The following is a 26,081-nucleotide window of genomic DNA, read 5'->3' on the forward strand; positions in this document are numbered from 1 at the left end:
ACAGAAATTTGGATTTTGGCAAAATGCTAAAATTGACTTTGCTTAATGTTCCGAAATTTTAATTTACCAATTACTTCTAGCAGTTAAAAAACCTTTATCCTATAAATGAAAAAACGTTTAAATTTTCGGAACCGATTTAAATATTTTTCTTTTTGTCGTTAGGTTGCTGTCTAGGCCTGTTGTATTTTTCAAAGCAAAAAGAGGAATGGCATCAAGGCCACTAAAGTCGAATAAATTAAAAAAAATGATTCTTGGACTAACAAAGAGGCAACCAGCTCAATGGTGTAATGAGCTTTGCGCAAAACGTTGTTTAAATCTGGCCGGGTTTTTGTGTCAGATTCGTGCTTCAGTTTAAATAACTGGCTTAGTAGTTGGCTCGGAGATGACTTCACACTTGGCCACCTTTGTCTTTTAATTTCACCTTCCCTGGCTAGTGTGTAAGTTATCAGTTCAAAAAACAAACAGTTTGCAGAGAAGTGAGATTTTTGAAAGAAATTAGTGAAAGCAATTCAAAATAAACTTCTCCACGCGTATTAACACAATGACATAGCACCATATAGAAAAATGTCGTAACCACTACATTGGCTCAGTGTTGAGGTGTGAAATAATATTATCTTCATGTAAAAGTGTAAAACAGAAAAAGCAAGGAACTAAACAACAGTCTATGGCTCTATGCACCCAACCAAACGCATCTCCTGTGTAGTCTAAGTATTTACATAATGGAAATGGAACTGTTTCGAATAACACCTCTCATCAAAAAAAAATTTGCGTTTTTTACAAAAGTTTAAAGTCTTTCAGTGGTTGAATCTTCAATACAGTGTGGATTTTTTCTACAGTGGCTGGCATAGCTGAAAAACACAGAAAAACAGTTTTCATTTAAAAATGCAAAAGTTTGAGGCAGTTTAATGGGAACGTACACTACTTTAGCTTAATAGTTTCATTGCAAATTTGAGTAGGCTAAACCTAAGTCAAGTACTATGGTTAAGTGTTGGTGTCCCTATACACAGGTCGTACATCGTTTAACTGCAATAAGATGATTTTTAATGGAATACTGTATGTATAAGCGTAAACTTAGACGCGACTGAGGTGTCATATGTACTGTTATCCAGGTTTTTATTGGAATTAAAATTTAAAACATATAATGTCAGAAAACATTTAAATAAGCCAAGCTTTTTCCACATCGTTTACAAAACAAATATTTTTTTAGGAAATTGTTAAAAGATCTACGCCAAAGCCAGTATCCTACAGACATTATGGGCAACTTACAAGATTTTCTACAATTTAAACACTTCATACAGAACGAACATGTCGCACTCGCAAACTTTGTGACACATCTCGAAATTTTTGTGAAAAAAAACATATGCAGTAGGCCTTAATACAGTGGTTCTCAACCTTTTTTACTATGCGACCCCTTTAGAGATTTTCTTACACCACGCGACCCCTTTACACAAGCACACACACAAGAAGTTTAACTACCAGGATGTGTTGATTGTGTTCATCACACATTTGCAATCTAACGTGGCTGCAATAGTTCGGCGCTTTGCTGCATTCCGGAAAACCCCTATTTTTCACTAACTATTTCACTATTTCGTGTTTTTGTTTATGTTAAGAAAAACCAAAACCCGCAATTATAGAAGTATACAATCGCAAATATTGTTGCGCCCGTTCTAAATCAAACGGTCGTGTGAGTTACTATATGCTAAACAAAAGTCACAGGGAAAGTTTTTATGATACAGATAAAATAATTCCGTGTTCGGTTGCGTCTCCGCGACCCCCTCAAAAGTGCTTGGCGACCCCTTGGGGGTCGCGACCCCCAGGTTGAGAAACACTGCCTTAATACATCCTTAGGTTTAGTACCGTTGCAGCAGACGCAGGTTGTGTGGTAATCTTATGCTAATGCTTACTAAGCTTAAATTTGCTTACTAAGCGGACAAATTTTGATTCACAAATATTGACTTTTATGATGCTTACTAAGCGGACAAATTTTGATTCACAAATATTGACTTTTATGATTTGACTTGATTAATGACAGTTTATTTGAGCTGCGGACAAAAGTCACGTCAATAGTTGTGACTCTAGTCTAGTTATGAAATATAAACAAAATATGTGGGTAATTTAAAAACAATTTCTATGTTGATAAATGGTTTGGGGCGGATATTTTTCCTCCTATTTTTTCACAAGAGCTGAAAGCCAACGAAATTGAAGTAGTTTTAATCGCATTTTAAACAACCAGTTGAAAAAACCCAAAGCTCAACATTGAAGGTGTAACGTCGAATCAGCCGGTCACCATTCCTACATATGACAAGACATGGATATAAAACAAACTAGAATTCAGTGGAATTCGAACCCATGACAGGAGCATTCCTGAGACTTGCGCTCTACCATACACAGGCTCAGTAGTGAATCTGTAGAAAGTCGAATCACAAGCGCCATTTGTGGGAATGCTTTGTGATTGGCTAATTCAGTATTACGCCTTCAATATGCCTGGCATACTATGATTTACCCATGAGTGTGTCGTAATCGGTGGTTTGCATGAATCCCAGAATAAAATTTATGTTTATCTGAAGGACTTACGCATTTGGAAAAACTCATCCATCCCGCGGTCACGCCTGGACGCCTCAACTGCACGCTTTAGTGCGTTTAAAACAGATATCGACATACACATGGGGGGTTCCCCCGATGCCTTACTCCTCAAAATTCCAACAGGATTCGGGGAATTTTTTAGAAGCTCGATGTTCCAGCGGACTGGAATATCCTATTAAAAAAACGCATTTAGTTTCAAGAGAGATACTTGAACCAATCACATCGCCGTTTTGGGTCACATGATTTAAAAACCATCAGCAAGACAAAATGTAATACTGATTGATTTAAAAAATGTTTTTTTAAATCAGTCGGAAATTTAAACCATTTTCGCAACACTTCATACAAAGATCTTTCAAATAGGTTACATGGTTCTAAATATTTTCATTGACGTCATTGTTAACCCGTGACGTCATTTGCTATTACGTCATGAATCAATGTCGCGAGGGGAGGACCTTTGAAGTTGGCACATTGTAGTCCCAAGTTCCATCATTGAGCAACCTTCCAGTATTCTTGTCCAGAATATATTCCTCAGTAAGCCAAAAACCAAGTCCCATCACAAACGCACCCTCAACTTGTCCGATGTCCACGCTTGGGTTAAGACTGCGAGAAAGTAGCATAAAACTTCATCATTTTTTTGCGGATTTTAAAGTATATTAGAGGGTCAAAAAAATTGACCAAAACTGAGTTTTACCCGCTTTTAAACTATAAATTAGGTTATTGCGATTTGAAGACGGTTTAGGACTGGCGGCTTGAAAAAAATCACCCGTGGCTTTTGTTTTATTTTTAAATCCGCTGCACTGCAGTCTGAATTTTTTTATATTACTGCAGGCCACAGAATGCTTTTTTGAGGCAAAAATCTGTTTTTTACCTGTTATAAACTAACTACAAAGGATATACAACGATGGTTTCAACTTTTAAGAGCTTGACAGAGGAATTTTAATGTTTAAAGGTGTTGGGGATTACTAAAGCTCAATTCTTTGTATATGGGGGTTTTATTATTGAGTTTGCATAACTCATTCTTATTTGAGATAATATAACTTACTCAAATCTATGTTGGGTATTCAACGCCTGTTCCTCAAGTCACAATTTGAAATGTGTATAGTATTTGTAAACTAAGACATTTAACAAAAGTTTTCAAATAAAGTATGTATGTATTGAATATTCAAGTTATACAGCAGTTGTTTAAAAAATTAGATTAAACAATGTATTTTACCCACCTGATGCCGCAGTCGAATATGATGTCCACTTGATTGATAACAAATTCTCCAGTCAAAACATCAAGTTCGATTTCAGAAGCTGTACATCCGTAAGAATTGTACAATGTCTCGTTCGCTGGCGGGATCCACCTAAAATGTAAAAAAAATATTTTTTTGAACTGCTAATAGAAGGTACCATATGTACCATAAGGAGCAGTGGTGTATGAGGTAATGTGTATGGAACAAATTTTCTTGTGGCGTCACCTAAATGTGGTTTATATATTTTAGCAGTCAGAATTTGTCTGTACAGTTATTTACACTTTCAATTAGTGTTTCTTAACCGTTTTTTTCCTGTAGCATCGTGGGCCATGAAAACATAATGACAAAACCAGTCCAAAATATATTTTTGCATATCATGAGTTGTTTGCGAACTCATGAAAACGTATCATGAACTCATATGAAGCCACTGGGTCCCGGTATTGATACACTGATCTGTACTCTATTTTGTGTGTTAATAAAATAGTTGTTGCAAGGCTCTGCATCAAACAACAACAACTAGGTCCTCATTTTGCCCAAAGTTATATTAAAAGTAACAAATCTGCTTAGCTCAACCGGAACAGATTCAGTCCCCCCAAAAGTCGTAAGTCCAAATCTTTGCTTGAAAAGTTTTTCTAACAATGTTTTCTTGTTGTAAAAAACAACATGAGTTACGCCTTGAGAAAAATTTAAACAAAGAAAATCCTGTCAAAGCTAGAGAAGTTATATTGTATGTTACTCACACTTACAAGTAAGAGGCTTGCAGGTCCACATCTTCTCGGTAACATCTCTCGATTACGTCACGCCAACGTGCGGTCTCATCCATTTTAGCCCGAACCGGTTCAATCCGGGATTTCAGAATCTTGCAACATTCAAGGACCGTCTATTGATAATATTTAAAGAAGTTTGTTAGAAAACAGAGCAGTCCTTTGTTTTTGTAGTTAAAGATTTTTTGCCCGGAAATAATTGTAATGATTTTTAACACACAAAAAGACAAAAAAGCAATTTTTCTATTTACGTTGCAAATCTTACCTTACACGTGACTTCGCTCGTAATACTGCCTCCAGTGGCGGTACTGTTTGGTGATGTCACTGATGTCGTTCGCTGGACCATGATGTCATTCACCGGAACTCCAAGCTCGTAAGACAAGACTTGGGCCACCTGTCAAAAATGTAAAGTTTCAAAAACCTTAAATCAACTTCCAATAGCAAACTCGACAATGTTGGTTCCTAACAAAGTCGTTATTAAACTGGGTTTGACAAATGTTCTTAAAAATATTCAAAAAACACATATTTTACAAGAACAATCACATATTATGCAAGGAAAAAGAGCCTGCATATTACAGAGTGGAATTAAACGGAAAAACTACCTTTGTATGGATTCCTTGTCCACTTTCGATTCCGCCGTGTGACACAATAACGGTACCGTCCCCGGCACATATGGAAATCAGTACAGCGAATCTCCCCCAAGAATTGTCCAATCTACAAATAATAAGTGATCAAAACGACAAATTTAGTAATAGATAAAAACCATCAACAGCATGGTTTACACTGATCATCACTGTTTGCCTTTTTTAACTATAAAACAGTAAAACCAATGGACGATAAAATCATTGGTAAAACAGAATCAGTCGGTTCATATACAGGAATATATATGATGGTGCCACATAGGCGAAGCATATATTCCTTTATAATTTATATGAACCGACTGATTCTGTTTTACCAATGATTTTATCGTCCATTGGTTTTACTGTTGTCCAAGTAATTCGTATGCGCTCCGTACATCCTACTAAATTGGTTTTACTGGATTACTTACTACTTTAACATTGAATGATTCTATGCCGATTGGTTTTTCCTTACTGTTTAAGCCGTTGTCTAGGGCGGTTTTCATTCAACATTTTTTAATATGGCTTATATGAAAACACATTTCTTTAAAGGTACCTGAAGATGTTAATATCATCTTTATTAAGTTAAAAAGTATTAGAAAATGTTTTATGGTTCCATCCAATTTTAAATGTATTCGTACTCACAACATTTGCAACTTGTTTATTATGTATAACACTTCTCTAGCTGCGGGGGAATACTTAATAGGAAGGCCTTTTTACATGCAGGTACCTTAAATATTAAATATAAATGCTTCTCGAAAACATATTTCCTTATTTGCTAATTCAATTTTAAAACACCCAAGGTTGGCGATAATACAGCCTGATATAGGATAATTTGAAAAGCTAATTTTTTACAATATGTTTTTAACGGCGACACTAAAAACGGGCGCAGTACCAGTACAGTACCAAGTATAAGCCTCAAATCCGGCAATGAATGGCAAAATGGCACACTTGCAGTTTTATAGCGGATTTTTTTTGTACCGGTATCGCATAGGAGTTACTGCAAGACCCCGTTTCTTCCATATATTGTTCTTGTTAAATTCGTCGATTTCCATTTGGCGTTGCTGGATATTGGATCCTTCCATCAATTCTAAACAACAAGATTTTAAAGTGGAAATCAGTGTTGTAAAGTGAAATACACGTGGATGGTTTTTAATTATTCAGTTGCCAAACCAAGCCCTCTCAAGCACTTCATAAAAAGATCAAATGGATAAAAAAAAGGCAATACAAGATTCGATTTTTATCATTAAGTTGAAAGGATAAAGTCAAAAGCATAGTTTACTGATAAATAATGCACAAGTTTTAGTTTGTTTTTGAAAAATATATGTTTTTTTATGAATACAACTGAAAAAAAACAACTTTTGAGAAAAAAAACGTTGTACAAAAAGCAAAACGTGATAAAAACGGTAAAAAATAATTGAAAAACAATAAAAAAGTAAATTGATTTTACACTGACAGGTTGAAATACGAGATAGCTTTTCATATTTTAAAGGACTTGCTAAGGGACACAAAAATTCAAATGAAATACAACACTTACTGTCGTGAATGCGAGTCAAATTGCAATCCTTAATTGTGCGGCCATCAAACGACACCTGGCCATCTTTGTATAGGTTTGCCCTCTTGACGCTGATTGGATCCTTTCCTAGTTGCTTGGCAACGTGTTCAACTATTTGATCGGCGAATCCCGTAAGCTGAAGACTTCCTAAAAAATTAAACGACTAGCATTGATTGAACTGCAAGAATATGGACATCTCATAATAATTTTATTATCAAACATGGCCGTGTTTACAGTCCCTAGAAGGGAAATTTGATGGTAAACCGAAGGCCCATTTACTTAAGGGGTCCTAGAGCTGGAAAGGGTCTAAAATTGGAAATTATGCCACAAATGAGTTTTCGCGCTTGTTTTTAGTTTCACATTAACAGTGGCATTATAGTTGATTAACTATGACTAAGTGTTGTCGAATCATTTTTTGTTTGATTTTTTTCAGAAATAATTGACAAAATGGCCGTTTTTTCAGGTCAGAGTTTTGTGTGCCTAACTGTAACATACTTTTATCAGGGTTTTAATCTGGCATTCTTTTATATTATTTTCATTTTTTATTTCATAACTTGATTTATTTCCTATTTAGGACTGATGATGCCATGTTGATCAAGGCGAAAGTAATAACAACAAAAAGTTGAATTAAGGTATACATAGACTGATTCAAGTGTACTGCCAGTTATAGCTGTGATACAAATGATTATGATACGCCAGCTTGATTCGGTATAATGCCTTCAATGGGCCTGTGCTATCATATATAAATGAGTGTTCAGAGACCACAGGTCTATATGAATGCTACAGGGCTGATTCCAGTACATGTGTACGTTCACCTTAGCTACAAATGACTCTCAGTGTGAAGGCGAGCCCTGATCAAGCCACCAAAGCTAGGCTCGAATTGCAATTTGCCAGGTAAGTGTATCACCAATCGTAACATAAAATTTAATAAGCCCCCTTGACTAAAAAGTAGAAAAGTTGATTTCAAACAGGAAAAAATAATGTATGACTGCTTCATAACAGTGGTAAACAGTAAAATCTGCAGAAAAATACTTTACCTGGAGAGCGGCACCAAGTGGTGGAAGGGATGTTGGTCTTGCACATAAAGTTTTTGAATCTTCGGTTGCTGCAAAAGTAAGCTGAAAAACACAAACAGCTCTCTTTGAAAACTATTGTAAACACCAGGTTGAGTTTTGAGCACGAAAACGGAGCTGGAAATGTTAACAGGCAGAAACCAACAAAAAAGCAGCCGTTCGGACAGATGAACAATCACAAACAGACAAGTTGAGAAAAAGAGTTGAAAGCAAAAGCAATAAAAAAAACAGATAGTCCAGTACAGAAAAATACCAACAAAAGTATTGGAAGTATTGTACAGACGAACCACATACAGTGAAGTAAATACAGGCGAAACCGTTAAATCGCATAACCGATTTACCAAAATGTTTTATGCAATTAACCGAATTATAAGTGCACAAAAATTAACTGCACAAATTTTTGACAAACGGCTACGTTAGGGATTTACAATGCTTATGCAGTTAAACGGATAATGCGATTAATAGGGTTATCTGTACATGTAGCGTACAAGAAAATCACAAAAAACAGTAAAACATACACAAGTTTTCATTCATACATACAAACATACAGACAGTTAAATTCTAACAACAACAAGCAACATCAGAAGGACATGCAGTTAAATAGATAGGCGAATAGAGCAGGGGTGTCAAACTCGTGGGGTTCAAGGGCCACATTGCAGTTTGGAAATTATGCCGAGGGCCGCATGTGATTTTTAATCTAGTTTTATACACTTAAACAACCTTTTCGCTACGACGACCGCATTGCAGATCCTTATTTCACCAACAGCCGCCAATTATCTGCTGGTTTTTGTTTTAAAATTACAGATGTAAAGAAAAAGGTTTTTATCATATATACCATCTATTGACGCCCCAAAAGCCGAAATTAATTTCCAACTTGATGCAGAGATTGAGCTGCACAATGTGAAGATCATTTTTAACTGTTTATTACGTCATAATCTATATTGTGACGCTTTTCGTACCTGTTTTTTCGCATTGTGTGCACACAATAGGACTACAAAAAGTCTGACGTATATGGCTGCGAGGCTGGTAATACTCTTTTCAGTGACACAAAATCTGTTTAGGGCAGTTTGAAAATCAAAAGTTTTAGCAAAAGAGTTTTAATTACATCACGGCCGCCAGTACATATATTTTAATATGACCGTACGACCGCGGGTTGTACATCCTTGACTGAAACTTTTTGAGGAACGGTTTAATTACTATCGTTTCTATTCATAACATATGAATTATTATCTATAAATTAAATTTCGGTAAATGTATGTTTACAAAATAGCTTTCACTTTAAAAAGTAAGAAAAATTTAGTATAATTAGGTCAAAATCTGACAAAATACTACAATTGTTGTTGACTGTTAGTGGGCCGCATTGGAGGGCTTGGGCCCACGGGCCGCGAGTTTGACAGGCCTGGAATAGAGAGTTTAAAATTTACACAGACAGGCAACATACCACTGTCTCCAAAGCATGGCAACAAAGAAGTATCGTTGATTTCTCCGTCAAAATCAGTTGGTCCACTGTTTGTGTACAACTTACAATCAATTGCCTCCAAAATACCATCATCATCATAACCTATCAAAAATGATATATTTCACGTCTTTGGGGCCTGAGGGTGAACCGCTGGGTCATTCGGGGTCAAACTTGTCAAAGTGCAAAAACAAGTGACCCCTTCAAATAAGGGACGCTATAATAAATCACCTATTTAAAGATAAAAAACTGCACAATCATTGTGAAGGGCAAAATTTTGCACCAAGATTACATCTAAATCGCAGTTGATCATGCCCATTCAAGGCGTTATAACGGCGGAATTTGAACCCAAGACAGGAGTCTGTTCGGGGCTCGCGCTCTACCACCTGAGTTACACAGGTTCAGTGGAGAACCCGTCGAAAGTCGATTCACAAGCACCGATGCTTGCTTCCTATGCTGCACGTGTCAGCTTCGTAGTAGGGGATTAATAAAACTCTAATAAGGAAATTTAGGATGTTTTAATTTTTTTATTGAAAGTTTAGGCAAAAAAGCCGAAACATCGGAGCACTACTAATTGCAACCACAAAAATCTGATATTAAAAAGTGGAGATTTGTTTTATGTTTGTTGATTTAATTTTGATTTTTGGTAACGCTTGAATGCCCACAATAATTCAACCTCCAAGGCCTTGTTTAGAGCAAGTATGTTAAATAATTTTTTTTATTGGATTGTTTCGACTCGGGGGTTATTGACCTCAAGGTAGTTCTGCATTTGGGTAGGAGCAATGTCCCTAAAGTTTCTTGCTAATCCCAGGAGGCCGAGATGGGATTAGAACCTCCAACCTTGCGAAAACAAGGCGCTTACTGCTCTTCCATTATTTTTAAATACATTTTGCACCAAATTTCTATGCATTTAATCAATAACCATATTTACAAATTTATCAACCTACCAACTGTATAGTAAATACTGAACGGGGTCCGTGTACCAAATGCAGTCATACATGTCTTGAGGTCACCATGGAAACAGACAGGTCGACGTGTGCAGTGCGATGCCAAAGCTGCTGCACAACCAACAATAATTGAGTTTGTTGCTTTGCCACCGTATGCACCTCCAATCCGCTTGGTAGTAAGTTCAATTCTGCAAATAAGAATTATAGCTAGGCTCAAAAAGCAGTAATATATTTATTCATATTGGGTAATTTGGCCAATATTCGGGGCCAATAGGATTAACATTTCTTGTCGAACCCCACCCTCTTTCCTTAGCACAGGTGGCAAGTTATCTAGGACCCCCTTGACTGGTTTCCCCAGGTTGTGTTTTTACTGACAATGCGCCAAACTCACTCTCTTGTAAGCTCCCGCTTAATAAATCCTCCTAATAAGGTGTAGCTGCAGCCCGTTTAGTCAAGGTTTACCAATTGTGCCATACACTATTTCGCACTCCATAACATTTTAACATTGTGCAGCTTTTTCCGAGCACATTTTGTCAGCACAAAAACAGAGATTGAAATGTTCAAACAGAGAGAAACAATCAAAATACAGTCATTCAGACAGGAGTACAAACACAAACAGACAAGTAGAGAAAAAAATTAAGTCAGAAGCAAAAACAACTAGAATGGTGGCTTTCTGATATACTTCCATTTTATATATTCTATACGATATTTACCAATTTACTATACATATCATTTGATCTACACATATGGTTGTTTTTGTAAACAAAAACTAATGGGTCCCCATATGCGTGTTTTTGCGGATTTACGGTAAACAAATGTTGCGGTGATTTTTTAATTCTTAAGAACAAATTTTTAGAAAGCATTAACCCAACAATAAAAAAATTTTGTTTGTATTTTTTTGCACTATTATTGTCGTATAATTACAAAAACAATAAAAAAGAACGAAACAAATACTTTCAATTTAATCTCTTGCTTTGACCCAGATATTGTCGTCCAAGGTCGGGTTTTAAACACAATTTTTTTCTAGAAAGCTGTAACAGTTGTGTTACAGACAATTAAAAAGCGATTTGCTGCAAGTGTATACATAACTTTTCATTTAACTTTGTTTCGCAAAACGAGTTTTTCATTTAACTTTGTTTCGCAAATGAGTACCATTGACCTGTAGTAACCTTTAGGGTGTACACACCAAACGACTGTTTGACCTTTTGACACCGTTTTCAATAGCACGCCGTCCTTGGTGTTCAACAACACCGTTTGACCTAATATATACATGCCTTGAGTATTTGATTCAAAAAAAAAAACGCTACGTTATGGCGAAAGAAAGTTCTGAACTGTGTTAGTAATACCTACTAATTGACCTTAAGTAACCCGTGGTCATGCAGCGGCCAACCTGACACTGAGCATTTAAAAAAAACTTTTATCTTGCAAAAAAGTCAAGTTTATTTTTTCATATTTAGTTTGTTTAACAAAGTTTTGCTTGACATTTACGAAACCGAAGCACGCTTATTAGGTTTAAATCGCGTCATATGTGTGAAACCTTTGCCAAAACTGACAATGTGAGTGACAACTTAATAAAACGACATAGCATTGCTGTGCAAAACAGCTGATTTCTAATCACCGAAACGACGTCTCGTAAAACGTCTGTCCAACGTCAAGCTGAGCCCTCCCGCTCTGCCCTATTATTCGTAAACGTACTCTCTTGGGACTTCTGCCTACAGTGTCTTTCTTGACCAAATGAGCGTTAGACACATTTACGTTTCGGGGGCTTGTGGGTGTGTCGCTGGGTCATTCGGGGTCAAACTTCAGGTGGACCAAGTGCAGATTTATATCTAACATATGTCCAAATTTCAATAAATTTGAAGCACTCTTTCTTTACTAAACGAGCGTTACAAACCAGCGTTAAAAATTTTACGTTTCGGGGGCCTGTGGGTGAACCGCTGGGTAATTTGGGGTCAAACTTCTGGTGGACCAAGTTTGGATTAATATCTAACATATGTCCAAATTTCAATAAATTTGAAGCACGCTTTCTTCACTAAACGAGCGTTACAAACCAGCGTTAAAAATTTTACGTTTCGGGGGCCTGTGGGTGAACCGCTGGGTAATTTGGGGTCAAACTTCAGGTGGACCAAGTTTGGATTAATATCTAACATATGTCCAAATTTGAATAAATTTGAAGCACTCTTTCTTGACCAAATGCGTCTGACAAACCAGCGTTAGACAGAAAAAAGAATACGGACAAAAACAAAATGTGTCCCCTTCAGGGAAGGGGACCCATAATAAAAGCAGACAGTAAAGCTTTAGTGCAATTGTGTTGCTATGCGTTCTTTCACCAAGCAAAATAAATTCAACTCAACTTATTTTCTAATGCTAATCCCTCAAATAGGGGAATGCAAAGAAAGGCAGTGTTGATGACATTTTTAATTTAATGCCAAATCCCAGCAATGGTTACTACAAAAGCCATCTACACGAAAGTCAAACTTTTGTTACAAAAACAAATTGAGTGTTATTACGTCAACAGAGACTTCATAACTAGACGTTATAGCTCTTACTTGTTGGATGAAGTGTTGAAAGCAAATGCGATTGCATCTTGAACATCTTTTTGCATTTGTGTTGCAATGTCAAGTTTAAACCCGCCTTCTTCTGTTGGCTCAGCTCGAGCAATTTGAGTTTCCATGTAAAAATGGTACTGATAGCCCAAATGCAACTCCCCAGAAACCTACGTATGCAACAATATGTTAATTTTTTTTATTTTGCATAATTTCACAAAAACAATGATCATTAAACAAGTAATTTTCACATTGTGTAAATTGGCTAACCATGTTCTTTGTTTTGTTTAAAGCCTCCTCCACATTTCCAGTTTCGGTGACAGGGTTGTCAATAGAGAAGAAAGAATTAGCTTGGATTGCATCTTTGACTGTCAGCAATGGTGTTTTCTCATTCTTGTAGGTTACTTTCACAGCTTGGGCTATAGCCTTTGCTTGTGAATTTGTTTCTGTTCAAAGAAGAAAATTTTTTCTGACAGTTGAATAGAATGGAGTTTTTGTTAATCTACTTAATATAAATATACGCAGTCAGTTGAAAGCTGATTACAGCACACACCCTTCTCTGAAAAGGAAAATGCCTAAAAACTACCCATTATAAATTATGTTGGTCTACCAAACAATTTTGAAAGTACAATAAACAACAGAAAACTTTTTAAAATCACAAACAAATAAATGCTCGGGCTAGAAAGTGATATTTTAGACACCTATTCAAATAGCACTTTCTGAATTTTGGCTATTTTACCAGTTCATGTAAAAATAAATGAATACCTGCAACCACAATGGCCAGAGGTTGGCCGGCAAATTCAACATGGTCAACTGCCAACAGAGGTTGTGTAATATCATTGGGATACAAATATGTGTTGTTCACATCGGATGGAAAATCCTTGCCTAACAAAAAACGAGCAAATTAAAAAACGTCACAAATGTTGTTGAAGATATGTCAGATTGAATGCTGCTAGTAGAGCACTAAAACCAGGGTTGCCATCGACATGGGCCCCGAAACAAGGACAACCGAAAAATTGATTTTTCTCACCTACAAAACAAGCATTTGTGAACAAATCTTTGCATTTATACAAGCCATGACATGTCACATGTCATATTTTTTGCCAGAAACAATCTGTTCTTGCAACTCCTTGTTCGTGGAAATACCTAGGTTTACTTTTAGCAGGGATTTTACTTCTACTCATTGAAAATAAAGCAAGCACATTTCTTAGAAATAAGGACAACATTTATTTATAAGACATTGCCCTTCAAAATAAGGACAAATCTTAGAAATAAGGACGATATGGCAACCCTGATTCAAACACCATTGCAAAAAGTACAATTGCCAGGAGACTACCATAAGGTTATGCGTAAAAACAATTGTTTGTCTATGAAAGATATCATGTTGTCTACTTATTGTGAATCATAAAACATAAAGTGAAATAATTAGGTTGGTATGGCGTGATGCTCAACACACCTCAAAACGTGTAAAATTTTGGTAAGTCCAAAGTCATTTTGCGGGAGCTGTAGGTTAGGTGCAGTTCTTGCTTCAGTTTCGCTTGAGATACTTCACATATCTTTCGTTTAGACTCATGTATTAAACAGGTGTTGTTGTATCTTAGCTGTATTTTTTTGCGAGATTTAACTATTTGAGTTCTTCATACCTCAAAATTTGTCAAAAAAAGTTTTTTATGACAAAAGTTTTCAAAAGTATTAATTTTTAGGTCAAAAAATTTCGCTTTTTTTGTTTTGGTCAAAAAATAATCGCCCTAGTAATACTATTTAAGCAAAATTGGTCTAACTGCAAGTGTTGAGTAACCTGTTATGATTTGAACAAATCCATTCATCTTTGATGCCTCAGTGAAATCAATGCAGTCAATGTCAGCATTGGCAATGTTTGAAAGTACGAAAGTACAGTAAAGCTCCTCAGGGGAAGGAATCTTGTCGCTGATATAAACTGCTTCACCCGAAGCCTACAAACAAAAGATCAAATTATCAAATAAAAGTTACAAAAATAAAAGGTCACATATGAAAAAGGGCTAAATCAGTGGCTCTCAACCGGGGGTCTGTGGACCCCTAGGGGTCGGCAAAGCGTTTTCAGGGGATCCACGACATCTAATTAATTCGTGCAAAACGAGATAAATAAATTGCGATCTAAAAAAATACCTAAACCTTCAAGGGGTCCGCAGTCAGCTTACAGCATCAAAAATGCAAAGGCAAAAAGGTTGAGAACCACTGGGCTAAATTTTACAGAAAAAACATTGTAGCAGAAGATGACCACAATCAAACAATGTCTGCTTTTTTATACCTGGTATTTCGAGGCAAGTTTTGGAATCGCTTTGGACACTGGAAAAATTTCTGGGTCACTGTCAAAAGTCTGAGTGCCAGACGATACAGGGCGTGTCAAAGTTGGGATGGCACTTTCAATTCCAGGTCCAAGCTGGCTTTTGTCACACAAGGACAAGTAAAACTAAAAAGTTTTTAATAAAAGACTGATATTAGAATAATTGAGGTAATAAGAGCAAATTACTAATTATCTGTTCATTTGTAAATAGATTAGTAATTAGACTTTTGGAATACATTATGCAGTTTTTTAACAAAAAAATACTAAAAAATATCCAATGTAAGTGAACTTTGAGAGTCAGATTTGAATGAAATATTTATGCTTTCACAAAAATGCCTGTTAATCTAAACACTACAGGAGCATTTTATACTAAAGAAATAATTATGTTGCTTTACTTCCATAAAATAAATATTCAGTCAAAATTTTATGGCACACAATTATTGCACCTTGTAGAAAAGGCCCATTGCCAAATCATGTTTATATTCAACAGTTGCATCAACAGCATCAAACTGCACTGGTTGAATTTCTGCTGATAATATTGACAAAGCCTCTGTGCAAAAAAACTAGATTTAGTTAACGTTTTGTGAAGCCCAACAATTTTTTTTAACTGTGAAGTCAATAAAATAGAAATTTAGAGCAGGAAACTTTTGCAATATATTTCATAATTGTGTTATTTTGCATTTTACCGAATAGTTTTTTTTTATTCTGTAAATACTGTTTATTACAAAGTTATTTAGTTGAATATGGTTAATATTGTTTTGTTATGCAAGTCCAAAAAAATGAACGTCTAATTTTAATTAAGTCAATCAGTAATACTCATAAGCTCCATGTAAAAGAAATAAACCTAGACCCTTATTTCAGATTGGTGTTTGATCAAGATTAATGTGTCACATGCAGCTACTGAAGGAACTATGACGTTGTGGGTAAATTTATGTTGCCATGATTTTTTGCACAAGCTATACGCAATTGTTTTATGGTTTTATGTCATATTTTTGTGATTTTTTACATATTGAACATATCTTTTTGTCTTTCTGCTAAACACAATGGAAATACAAACAATTGAAATGATGGAAATTGCAATCCAAGCATGACAAGTGAAATGCAGGAAATTGTAATTCTATGATGCCTACTTTGAAACTTAGACTTGTTCACCTTCAAATGTTGCAGTAGAGTTGATATTTTTAGCATTTAGAAATTCTTCAGTTTTTCTTGCATGTACAAAATCTTTGGAAATGCCACCAAACACCAAAACAAGATCTGTAAAGTTGCCCTCCACAACTTTTGCGTTAAAAGCAGCATTTACATAAGCATGGACATTCTGAAATGGAAAACATAGTCATTATAATAGTATTGTGTTTTCTTATGTTAAGTAATGTACTTTTAGAAGTTTATTCATTAATGCTTACACTTTACAATAAATCCTTGTATATTTAATTTGAATGAAAGTATTTTAAAAAATTGAGTGCTTTATGTTAATGTTAAAGAGTAAACATACAACAGTTTGTTTTATTTTAGTCTTGTAAAGAGAATAACCACAATTTTTTTATTGATAGCAATAATGTGATGATTGAAAAGTTATAACTTAAATGTCAGCTTATAACAGTTACCTGGGCTCTTGACATAATCTTGTATGACTTGAATACATTTTTGGAATCTTTTGGTAATGTCATTTGGACAATGATCTGCAAAAAAATAATATTTAAAGTAGATTATGGTTAAACCAGATTCAGTCACTCCAGGTCTTTAAAAAAAGTTGCATGCCTCAAGGAACCCCAAAAACACAGAAAAATGCCATATCTTTTTCTTACATACACAGTTAATTGTAGCACAGACACTACTCAACGCAAATCAAATTCAAGGATTGTACATAAACGATTGTCTTGGTTTGCATAAAAGAGTTTAACTCTCCTGAGGAGCCTCTTGGACAGCTTATTTTGCTTGCAAACCACCACAAAGCTTTTGTGGAACCATGGTTGCACAATCCTACTATTTTGCATTACAACTACAGTACAAATTTATGGCACCATCAGCTATACCAATTCCAAAAGGGGAGGAATTTTAAAACTTGATGGGAGGAAGTTACTTAAATTTTACAACAAGTTTGTTATAAGAATGTAAGCTCTTGGAATATAAGGATGAAGTTCATAAAATGTCTAATTTTAAATAGATTTGTTTAGATTAGGATCTACTATGTTAGAGAGAAATTAAAATATTTTGATTGTTAATGGAGAAATTTGTCAAAAAAGTTTAGGAACCACTAAGCGAAACAATCAGTTGCTACAAAACTGCAAACATATTTATGGCACCTTATTTTTCATGTCCATCACCATTAGTTCACTACCCGAACAACAGACTTTTTTGTCACCAGAAACATCATAGACTTCAATTAGGGCCTGAGCAGCCTCCAAGAGAACAAACACATCAGAAGGGAATTCTCTGTGTTGGTGCTTGATCATTAAGTTCCCAGCCCAGGATCCCATCTGATTAAACAGCACAAACTTTTTACACACAATGTATACAGTTAGGCTTTATTTCACACAAAACATGGATGTAAATAGTAGTTGACTGAGAAAAAAATTGCATGTAATAAAGTTGAAAAAGTAACTGACTTTTTGCAAGGTTTAGACATTTTGTCAACATTAGAGTAATGTCTATTTCAATCAGGGCATTGGACTTGGTTGGTTTTTAGGGAACAAGTTCAAGCTCAGTGTTGTTTAGTTATGTTTTTATTGTGAAAAATATGTTGTCATACTTGTCAATGATTCAATTTCGTATAAGTATTAAATTAATACATAGTGACTGAATCCTGATTTGCATTTGTAAAGTTTGAATAGATATGACTGCCGCACCAAAGTAAAGCTTGTTCCTATACTTGGCTGAAAACATGTGCAAGTCTAATGCGGTGATTTAAATACACAAAACATGATGGCAAACAGACGCTTAGTCAGCTTTGGTTTGTTGACATGGTCCCATTCAATATGACAAAACAATCAGTTCATGCCAAACTGACTAAGCAAAAAAGATGATGACAGCACATACAAAACTGGATATCTAAGAACTTAGTTTTGCTTAAATCAGGGCCTAGTTTAGAGTATTAATACAGTGGAATCAATTTGATCAACAAACAGGACAATGACAATAAATCAAAATACTAAATTTTCAATCCATATAATTTGATGGAAGCTTGATAGCTAAAATACATTTCTTCACTTGATTTTTATGGGCCGTTAAATTTGTTTCCAGCATAAAAATGTGGAATACTTTAAAAAAATTTGCACATCAACATATAGCTAAACTTTTAAGCTCATTTCATTTCCTTCAGTTGTTTACCCTGTTTTTTCGCCCATACATTTGTAAAAGGTGATGTCTAGTTTGATTTACCGTATTTTATGGACCATAAAGCGCACCCGATTATAAGGCGCACTGTCAATAAATTGCTTTGAGTAGTTTTTTGTTCATACATAAGGCACACCGGGCTATAGAACGCAACGTATTTTAAGGAGTATGGGTTATAAAAGTTTACTTGTTACGTAATAAATTTAAGCAAGTCACAATAGTACAATGAGCAAAAGAAAAAATGAGCCTAGTGAATATCACAGTTGCTAGTTGCTTTCGTAGTTTATTGTGTAAGATGGTGGTTTATTTACTAAAAGCACTACTTGATCCATATATTACACACACCGGCTTATAAGGCGCACGATCAATTTATGAGGAAAAAAAAAGGATTTAAATAGCGCCTTATGGTCCGTAAAATACGGTAGGCAAAAGAATAACCATATTGGAATTGAAAGGACTACACAACTGTATGCGTGTGTTTATTGTACTGCTGACTCTACTATGGCCCAATTTTTTATAGCATAGGTATAAAAATTCACAATAGGCTAGGTTCTGTAATTGGCTGTATTAAACATTTTTTAATGTTTTGTGACTGTTTCCAGCAAACACCTACAAGAAATGTGTTTTAATAAATTGCTCTTCTTAAAATCGATAGGTTTAACAAGAAAGCAATTTCGAAAGACAATATTTTTCTGGTTTGAAGGATGCTATTTTCTGCACAACCACAGAAAACTCAACTCAAATCAATGAGAGATAAAAAGCTATTTCATACAGATCTACTTACATTCCTTACTGGGACACTAGCGACCTTTTTAATGTGGTTTGCAAGACTATTGCATGAACTAGTAGCTGATTCCACAGACAAAGCCTGGATTAATTCACTCAAAGTCACACTAGCACCAAACGTAAAACAATGATCAGATTCCTCTATCTGTCTTAGTTCTCCCACTTTGGAAATGTCAACAATAGTTTCGGGGTTATTTTTCCTTTTGTAGACACCTGTGGCATATGAAAACCATTTCAAAGAAAAAAATTAGAGCTTTTGAAATCTTTAGTGATGGGATGATACCAGGTTTTGAAGCGAGTACCGATACCAAGTATCACATGTATATACCTTCGATACCGATTACCGAGTACTTAAGTCTAGTGTTGTACTTAGTTGTATATCGCTGGCTAATTTATCTGCCATGGTCGGGGTACAGGCGTGCACTCACACATGCAGAAAAATGTAATCACCACGTGATAGCGAAAAAGATATCTGTAAACTGGCGAAATGTTTTTCCACTTTTGTGCTGCCTGAAGCAAATATTGGCATAAAGTTGCCCATATTCTTATGGTGTAAATCGGCCTTTGGTACTCGCACGTTGGTATCGAAAACTGAAACAAAATATTTCGATACCGAGTACGAGTATCGATACCACCGAAATCGTTCGATACCATCGATACCGAGTACCAAGGAATGCAACTTGGTGATACACAACAAGTACTAATAATATACAATATCAGAAACATAACTGCACCTTCTGGTCGAAAAATAATGTATGATTTGTATATGCAAAGAGTTCTACCTGTAGCAGTGTTCCCACACACAAGTTCTGCAGTAGGATTTGTCTTTAATATTTGTACTAATTCATCAAACTTAGTTGGTCGAGTAAATGTCGTGTCCCCTTCTATTTGCAAACACTGAAATTGAGCTGCAATTCCATTAAAACAACCATTCCTCAAAGGAGGTTTAACCAAATCCTGTGAAAACAATTTTGATGCTTACTACATATATTACTCCTGAAACTCGATCAGTTATTGGTTCAAATCCCAGCTTAGTTCCAACAATGCGAAAATGAATGAATGGGTCATTCCATGTCAAACGTCCCAGAAAAATGGCAAAATGTAACCCACCCTCTCAGATTTTTATCAAATTTCATATGTCCATGCAGCTAGTTGCACTGATTTCAACAACAAAAAATTTTTTGAAATCTATCAATGTTTCACGAAGTTATGACATTTTGAAAATATGTCAAATATGTGATCACTGCAGCGACGCGCATCAATGCTTTTTGATAATACTGTGTTTAAAATGTCATATTTCTTTCTAATTTGTATATTGTGGTCATTTTGGTAGGTTAGGTGAACCTTTAGGACATTCTCAATCACCTCATTACAGTTTTTCATGTTTTTGAAATATGGGTCAGTAATTAAAGGGGGTTCAGTTTGGGGGTATGCGAATGTGCATTCATGCGTAACGACAACTTTAAAAGCTCATATCTTAAAGAGCACACTAGCTAGAAAGTTAAGTAATGGTTCAAATGAAAGCTCTTGCTGAGTACTTTCCTTGTTCTTAATTTTATGATGCTTCTCTGTAATTTGTTTAAAGGAGGGTCATAATAAAACACAGGTTCATTTTTCGGATATTTTTGTGATACTGCGTCTATTATCTATACTTTATGTGCCCTAATTCGTTATTAAAAGTTGTTAAGATGCAAAAATTTAGTGTAGGTGTCTCACTGGATACTGAATGCCACAAAAAGACATATCCAACACAAAAACAAGGTATTTTACCAATTGACTTTCTAACAGATGAAGAGCAAGTGCTTCTGAATATTCGAGTAGCTGCTGATAAGGGTAATGAATGTTGTTTGGAGAACATATGTATTTTCCACAGGTACAATTACATTGGTCGGTACCCTTTCTTGCAGAAGAAGTGTTGTGATCCTTTTTGAGTCCACAGTAAACCAGTCAAAAATCTTAATATACGTCCTATCACTTGGGAATATTACCAAAAATATAAAAATTACAATTTAAACATTGTACCGTGAAAAGGTGTGATTTTCCCTTTTGAGGTAGTCTTTTCTCTTGACCAGTTGCTTGGGTATCATTGTGGGGACTTGTATTTTTCTGCTATCGTACTGTCACTGTTCCTAATTTTTTTTCATTTTAGAGATAATGTTGTCAAAAGATTTTATTTTCATTTTGTCTTCGTCTTTAGTGTCAGGTTGGTCTTGCTATAGGTCTACATCACTGACATTAAAAAAATTGGACATCTTTGCATGAAGGGTATCATGAATTTGACATAATTTTCTTTGCCCATAGAAAATGTTACTGCTTGAAGACACACTATGCAACTTCACAGGTAATCACCTCAACGCTCTGTAAACTTTCATTAAGCTTGCTGAAAGATGCGTTTGCTTTAACAGTAGATGCAATGTTACATATTTCACTGTCAGTCGAACTCGAAGCTTCTTCATTTGATGATACATTTTGAAGGATAGTTTCTTTAAGTCTTGTACTGCATTTGGCACACACCTTTTTTTTTCTGGTACAATATTTAAATTACAATTTTTATATTTTGGTAACATTCCCAAGTGAGTGGACGTATATTAAGATTTTTGACTGGTTTACTGTGAACTTGAAAAGGATCACAACACTACTTCTGCAAGAAAGGGTACCGACCAATGTAATTGTACCTGTGGAAAATACATACGTTCATCAAACAACATTCATTACCCTTATCAGCAGCAACTCAAATATTCAGAAGCACTTGCTCTTCATCTGTTAGAAAGTCAATTGGTTAAATACCTAGTTTTTGTGTTGGATATGTCTTTTTGTGGCATTCAGTATCCAGTGAGACACCTGCACTACACTTTTGCATCTTAACAACTTTTAATAACAAATTAGGGCACATAAAGTATAGATAATAGAAGCAGTATCACAAAAATATCTGAAAAATGAACCTGTGTTTTATTATGACCCTCCTTTAAACACATTACAGAGAAGCATCATAAAATTAAGAACAAGGAAAGTACTCAGCAAGAGCTTTCATTTGAGCCATTACTTAACTTTCTAGCTAGTGTGCTCTTCAAGATATGAGCTTTTAAAGTTGTCGTTACGCATGAATGCACATTCGCATACCCCCAAACTGAACCCCCTTTAATTACTGACCCATATTTCAAAAACATGAAAAACTGTAATGTGGTGATTGAGAATGTCCTAAAGGTTCACCTAACCTACTAAAATGACCACAATATACAAATTAGAAAGAAATATGACATTTTAAACACAGTATTATCAAAAAGCATTGATGCGCGTCGCTGCAGTGATCACATATTTGACATATTTTCAAAATGTCATAACTTCGTGAAACATTGATAGATTTCAAAAAATTTTTTTGTTTTTGAAATCAGTGTAACTAGCTGCATGGACATATGAAATTTGATAAAAATCTGAGAGGGTGGGTTATATGGCCTGGGCAGTTGACATGGAATGACCCGAATAGCATTGAAACAGACAAGTTTAAAAACACAAATATAGAAAATTGAAATCTCCATCAAAATTGAAAATATCTTCATACACTGTAGAATCAGAGATATAAATAAACTTCTCTCTTAAAAAAAACAATTCATTGAAAACATGTTTTCTCAATTAAACTGTTGCAACTAAATGAAAACAGAGTACTAACTTCAATATCACCACAATTTTTTAGTAGCTTTGGATCAGCATCACTTGCAAATGATTTCATTGCATCCAATATTGGTCTGTATCCAGTGCAGCGACATAAATTCCCATCAAAACTGTCTTCAATCTGTTGTTGAGTTGGGGATGGTTTTTCTTGCAAAAGGCTGGAAAAATAAATCCACAAAGTAGGGGTTTAACAAGTTTCATCAAAAAAATACACTTCAAAATATAAGTAAAACATTTTTGACTCTCAACTGTTATTGTTCTTGTCAGAAACAGTGAAAATGTATAATATATATTTCAATTTAACACATTATAATTTTCTAGCAATTTGTTAAGTAAATTGATTTTGGGAATCATTTCCTAATATAAGCCAAGCCTTGTCTAATTTAATCTCTTTTGTGTTGCATTTTTAGACACTAAAGACGCTTGCATATGATGTAGTTGTTCTGTATACTATAGCTGATTTTAACCTTGTAATATGTTAAGACAGAAAGAAAAACTAAACAGCTTGAACAATACATACTTAGTTGGTTAAATAATAAAGATGCTTTACATTCGAAGCAAAATACTTCAATATCTAGTACTCATAAGAAAATAAAGAACAAAGAATACTTTTTTGTACCAAGTACCTGTACATATTCATGACAAAACCAGGGGTGCAATACCCACATTGCGAACCCCCAAATTCAGCCAAGCGAGACTGAACTTGGTGAAATCCACCTCGCCTGGAACCAAGCCCTTCTGTTGTAGTTATTTTGCATCCATCAACAGAACCAAGCAAAAGCAAGCACTTAAAATGTGAATTAAATTGATTGAACTTAATGTTATAGTAACTTTTAAGCTCAATTGACAAAGGTAACTGTCAATTGAAACAGGACAGATTGATCTGTTCAAGTGTCCTATGAGAAGCACAACTGTCCAAATAGATAAGAGTACATTCCTTATAAAAATTTGACAAATGCTCTATCATTATCAGTGATGTCTGTACAATACAAAATGATGCTTTATGTTTTATTGAGCCATTATATACCTCTATAAACATTCCATATTGCTTGTTATTGCATACTACAAACAAAACCAGTTAATTGCAAGTTGGTTAATAAGCAAAACTGGTTGATCAGGACCAATCGATTAGTAAATTGTCATCACGATAAACCAGTTTGGTCTGCATTTGTTAGTGGTAATATGCAAAAATTAAAATCATACTGAATTGACAGCCATAACGTGTCCGAGCTTGGATTCCATGGCAACCACACAACATCCGCAACCTCCTTCTTCACACATGATCTTAGTTCCTGTGAGTCCCGGTTGAGATCGGAGCCAGGTGTTGAACTTCATCATTGGATCCACATTGCTCACTACATGTACATTGTAAATGAGACACTAAATTGCAAAACTACAAGGGTGGCTTATAATATTTTGCCATTGATCACACAATATGATGTATTTTAAAATGTTAATATATTCCCCTTAGTTATTTTGCATTGAGTCCCATATTAGTCACTATTTTGTATAGCCTTTGTTTGTCTCTTCAGGCTGAAACACATGGGTCCCCAAACATGCAAAGTTGTAAATCATGCACTTTAAGAGATAGCCATGAAAAAGTTTGGTGTTGTTAGTGATCAGTATTGTGCTTAAATAATCATGCTATGTAAAGCACAAATCACATAAATTTAAAAAAAAAAAATAAATACCTTTGTATGCTTTTCCATTCACAAAAAAATGTATTGCCGATGACTTACTAATCTTGCAGTCACTCATGGTTTCATTAATAATCTGCTAATTTGGGATGAAAGAGCAAATAAAAGTTCTTGTAACTGTTATGAACATAAACAACGTTCTTACACATGACATTGCAGCACAAATGCTAATGAAATAGCAAATCGTGTTATGTAAAGGTGAACTGTTAACCTGTTGTCTACATTGGTATTTTTAAAACCGCCGTACTACATGCCTTAACGTCAAACTGCAAACATATTACCGGACGAACGCAAAAACGAAAATTATCACTCTGGTGGCTTTGCGCATTTTTTTCCCTTTCTACCTCATTTAAGTTGACTTGTTGCAATCGCTGCAAAACACAACGCTGAGTTACAACGGAAAATTTTGCGTCAGTGATGCAGACACCTTTTACTTAAAACTGCAAGAAAAAGATTTTAACTGATGCATACAACCGAAAAAAACAAGAGAAAGTAAACCGTACTTTCGGGTTTTTCCCCAACTGATCTTTTTTGTTTGACATCAAGATTTTTTTGCAACTGATAATATGCCTTTTCTTTTGACTTGAAACGCATCATAATATTTTTAAACTGCTTCTAGTCTAGGCCAAAGTCCATTTAAAACATAGTGTTTAGTTTCATGTAGACTTATGATCTTTTTAATGTTTACCTTTAGTTTAGACTAACGCAACAAAAGTGAAAATTGGTGATAGGTATGTACTAGAAACTTTCGTATACATATTAGAATCTATACAGAAAGAGATTTTTCTTCTTAATGTATATTTAATCGAGAATTTATGTCATGGTAAACAAAATTAGCTTAAGGAATAGAAATCATATTTTCAAAACACTGACGTCAGAGAAATCAAAGACTTGCTTGTTGCTTTTCGCACTTTCGTGACGCAACAATAAAAGAATAAATAATTTGTACACGTCGCCTTAAAAGTGGAAAGATCCGCGTTTTTTTAACACATATAAAGGACAGAAAGTAGACGCCTAGTGTGTGAAATGTATAGTTTGCTAATGAATTTGGTACATAGTGTTGTCGACTTGTCGTAAGTCAAATAATAGCCTTGTTTATCTTAACTTTATTTTTTGTAATATTACCCAAAACTTGTTTCACTAAATACTGTTGTTAGTGAACATTGTCAATATTTCTTAATTTATATTTTAATTGAGTGTAATATTTTTCCAAAATTGTACATTTTTATGTATGTAACAGATTACTGAGATGACTGACGAGTACTTACTTAAAATTTTGATTATAAACTGTTTGCATATCTATATGACTGGTGTCTGGTGTAATCAACTTTATAGAGTTTTTATGGCAATTGTATTTTATTTTGTTTATCGTGCAGACGTGCACTGTACTATGCACATTCAGTGTTATTTACCCTGATGAAGGTGACCTGTGTAGGATGTCGAAACTTTGGTGCAAAAAAATTACAATTCCCAGAAGAACTCTATACAGTTTGG

The 26,081-nt window shown here is 34.9% G+C and overlaps 1 protein-coding gene across 3 annotated transcripts; it reads right to left on the reverse strand.

Annotated features, from left to right (window-relative positions):
* Nucleotides 1-394: 394 nt before the first annotated feature.
* Nucleotides 395-24,996, reverse strand: LOC145227722 (uncharacterized). 3 transcript variants are annotated; one of them, XM_080092619.1, is made up of 27 exons: nucleotides 24,582-24,995; nucleotides 24,094-24,245; nucleotides 23,517-23,677; nucleotides 22,889-23,048; nucleotides 20,004-20,178; nucleotides 19,220-19,434; nucleotides 17,406-17,579; nucleotides 16,707-16,781; nucleotides 16,252-16,417; nucleotides 15,546-15,649; nucleotides 15,064-15,225; nucleotides 14,575-14,728; nucleotides 13,542-13,661; nucleotides 13,047-13,222; nucleotides 12,780-12,946; nucleotides 10,231-10,418; nucleotides 9,269-9,388; nucleotides 7,792-7,872; nucleotides 6,737-6,901; nucleotides 6,181-6,289; nucleotides 5,185-5,296; nucleotides 4,848-4,976; nucleotides 4,565-4,698; nucleotides 3,801-3,929; nucleotides 3,036-3,183; nucleotides 2,575-2,755; nucleotides 395-848 (listed from the first exon to the last, which is right to left on the reverse strand). In XM_080092619.1, the coding sequence occupies exons 1-27, from the start codon at nucleotides 24,646-24,648 to the stop codon at nucleotides 775-777; spliced, it is 3,798 nt and encodes a 1,265-aa protein (XP_079948745.1). In that variant the 5' UTR covers nucleotides 24,649-24,995; the 3' UTR covers nucleotides 395-774. The 3 variants fall into 3 exon arrangements, with proteins under 3 accessions (XP_079948745.1, XP_079948746.1, XP_079948747.1); XM_080092620.1 differs by lacking the exon at nucleotides 395-848 and having other exon boundaries at nucleotides 2,690-2,755; nucleotides 3,007-3,183; nucleotides 24,582-24,996; XM_080092621.1 differs by lacking the exons at nucleotides 395-848; nucleotides 2,575-2,755; nucleotides 3,036-3,183 and having other exon boundaries at nucleotides 3,864-3,929; nucleotides 4,559-4,698; nucleotides 24,582-24,996.
* Nucleotides 24,997-26,081: the final 1,085 nt, after the last annotated feature.

This window comes from Phallusia mammillata, chromosome 5 (assembly GCF_965637545.1).
Source record: "Phallusia mammillata chromosome 5, kaPhaMamm4.hap1.1, whole genome shotgun sequence".
Classification (NCBI taxonomy): Eukaryota; Metazoa; Chordata; class Ascidiacea; order Phlebobranchia; family Ascidiidae; genus Phallusia; species Phallusia mammillata.

Bases quoted from the DNA above. Each gene is read 5' to 3' on its own strand.
- LOC145227722 (XM_080092619.1), bottom strand. From the start codon at position 24,648: ATGAGTGACTGCAAGATTAGTAAGTCATCGGCAATACATTTTTTTGTG. The intron at 20,179-22,888 runs GTTAGTACTCTG...TTGTTTTCACAG, and splicing joins AAAATTGTGGTGATATTGAA to GATTTGGTTAAACCTCCTTT. The intron at 17,580-19,219 runs GTAAGTAGATCT...CTGTTTAATCAG, and splicing joins CTAGTGTCCCAGTAAGGAAT to ATGGGATCCTGGGCTGGGAA.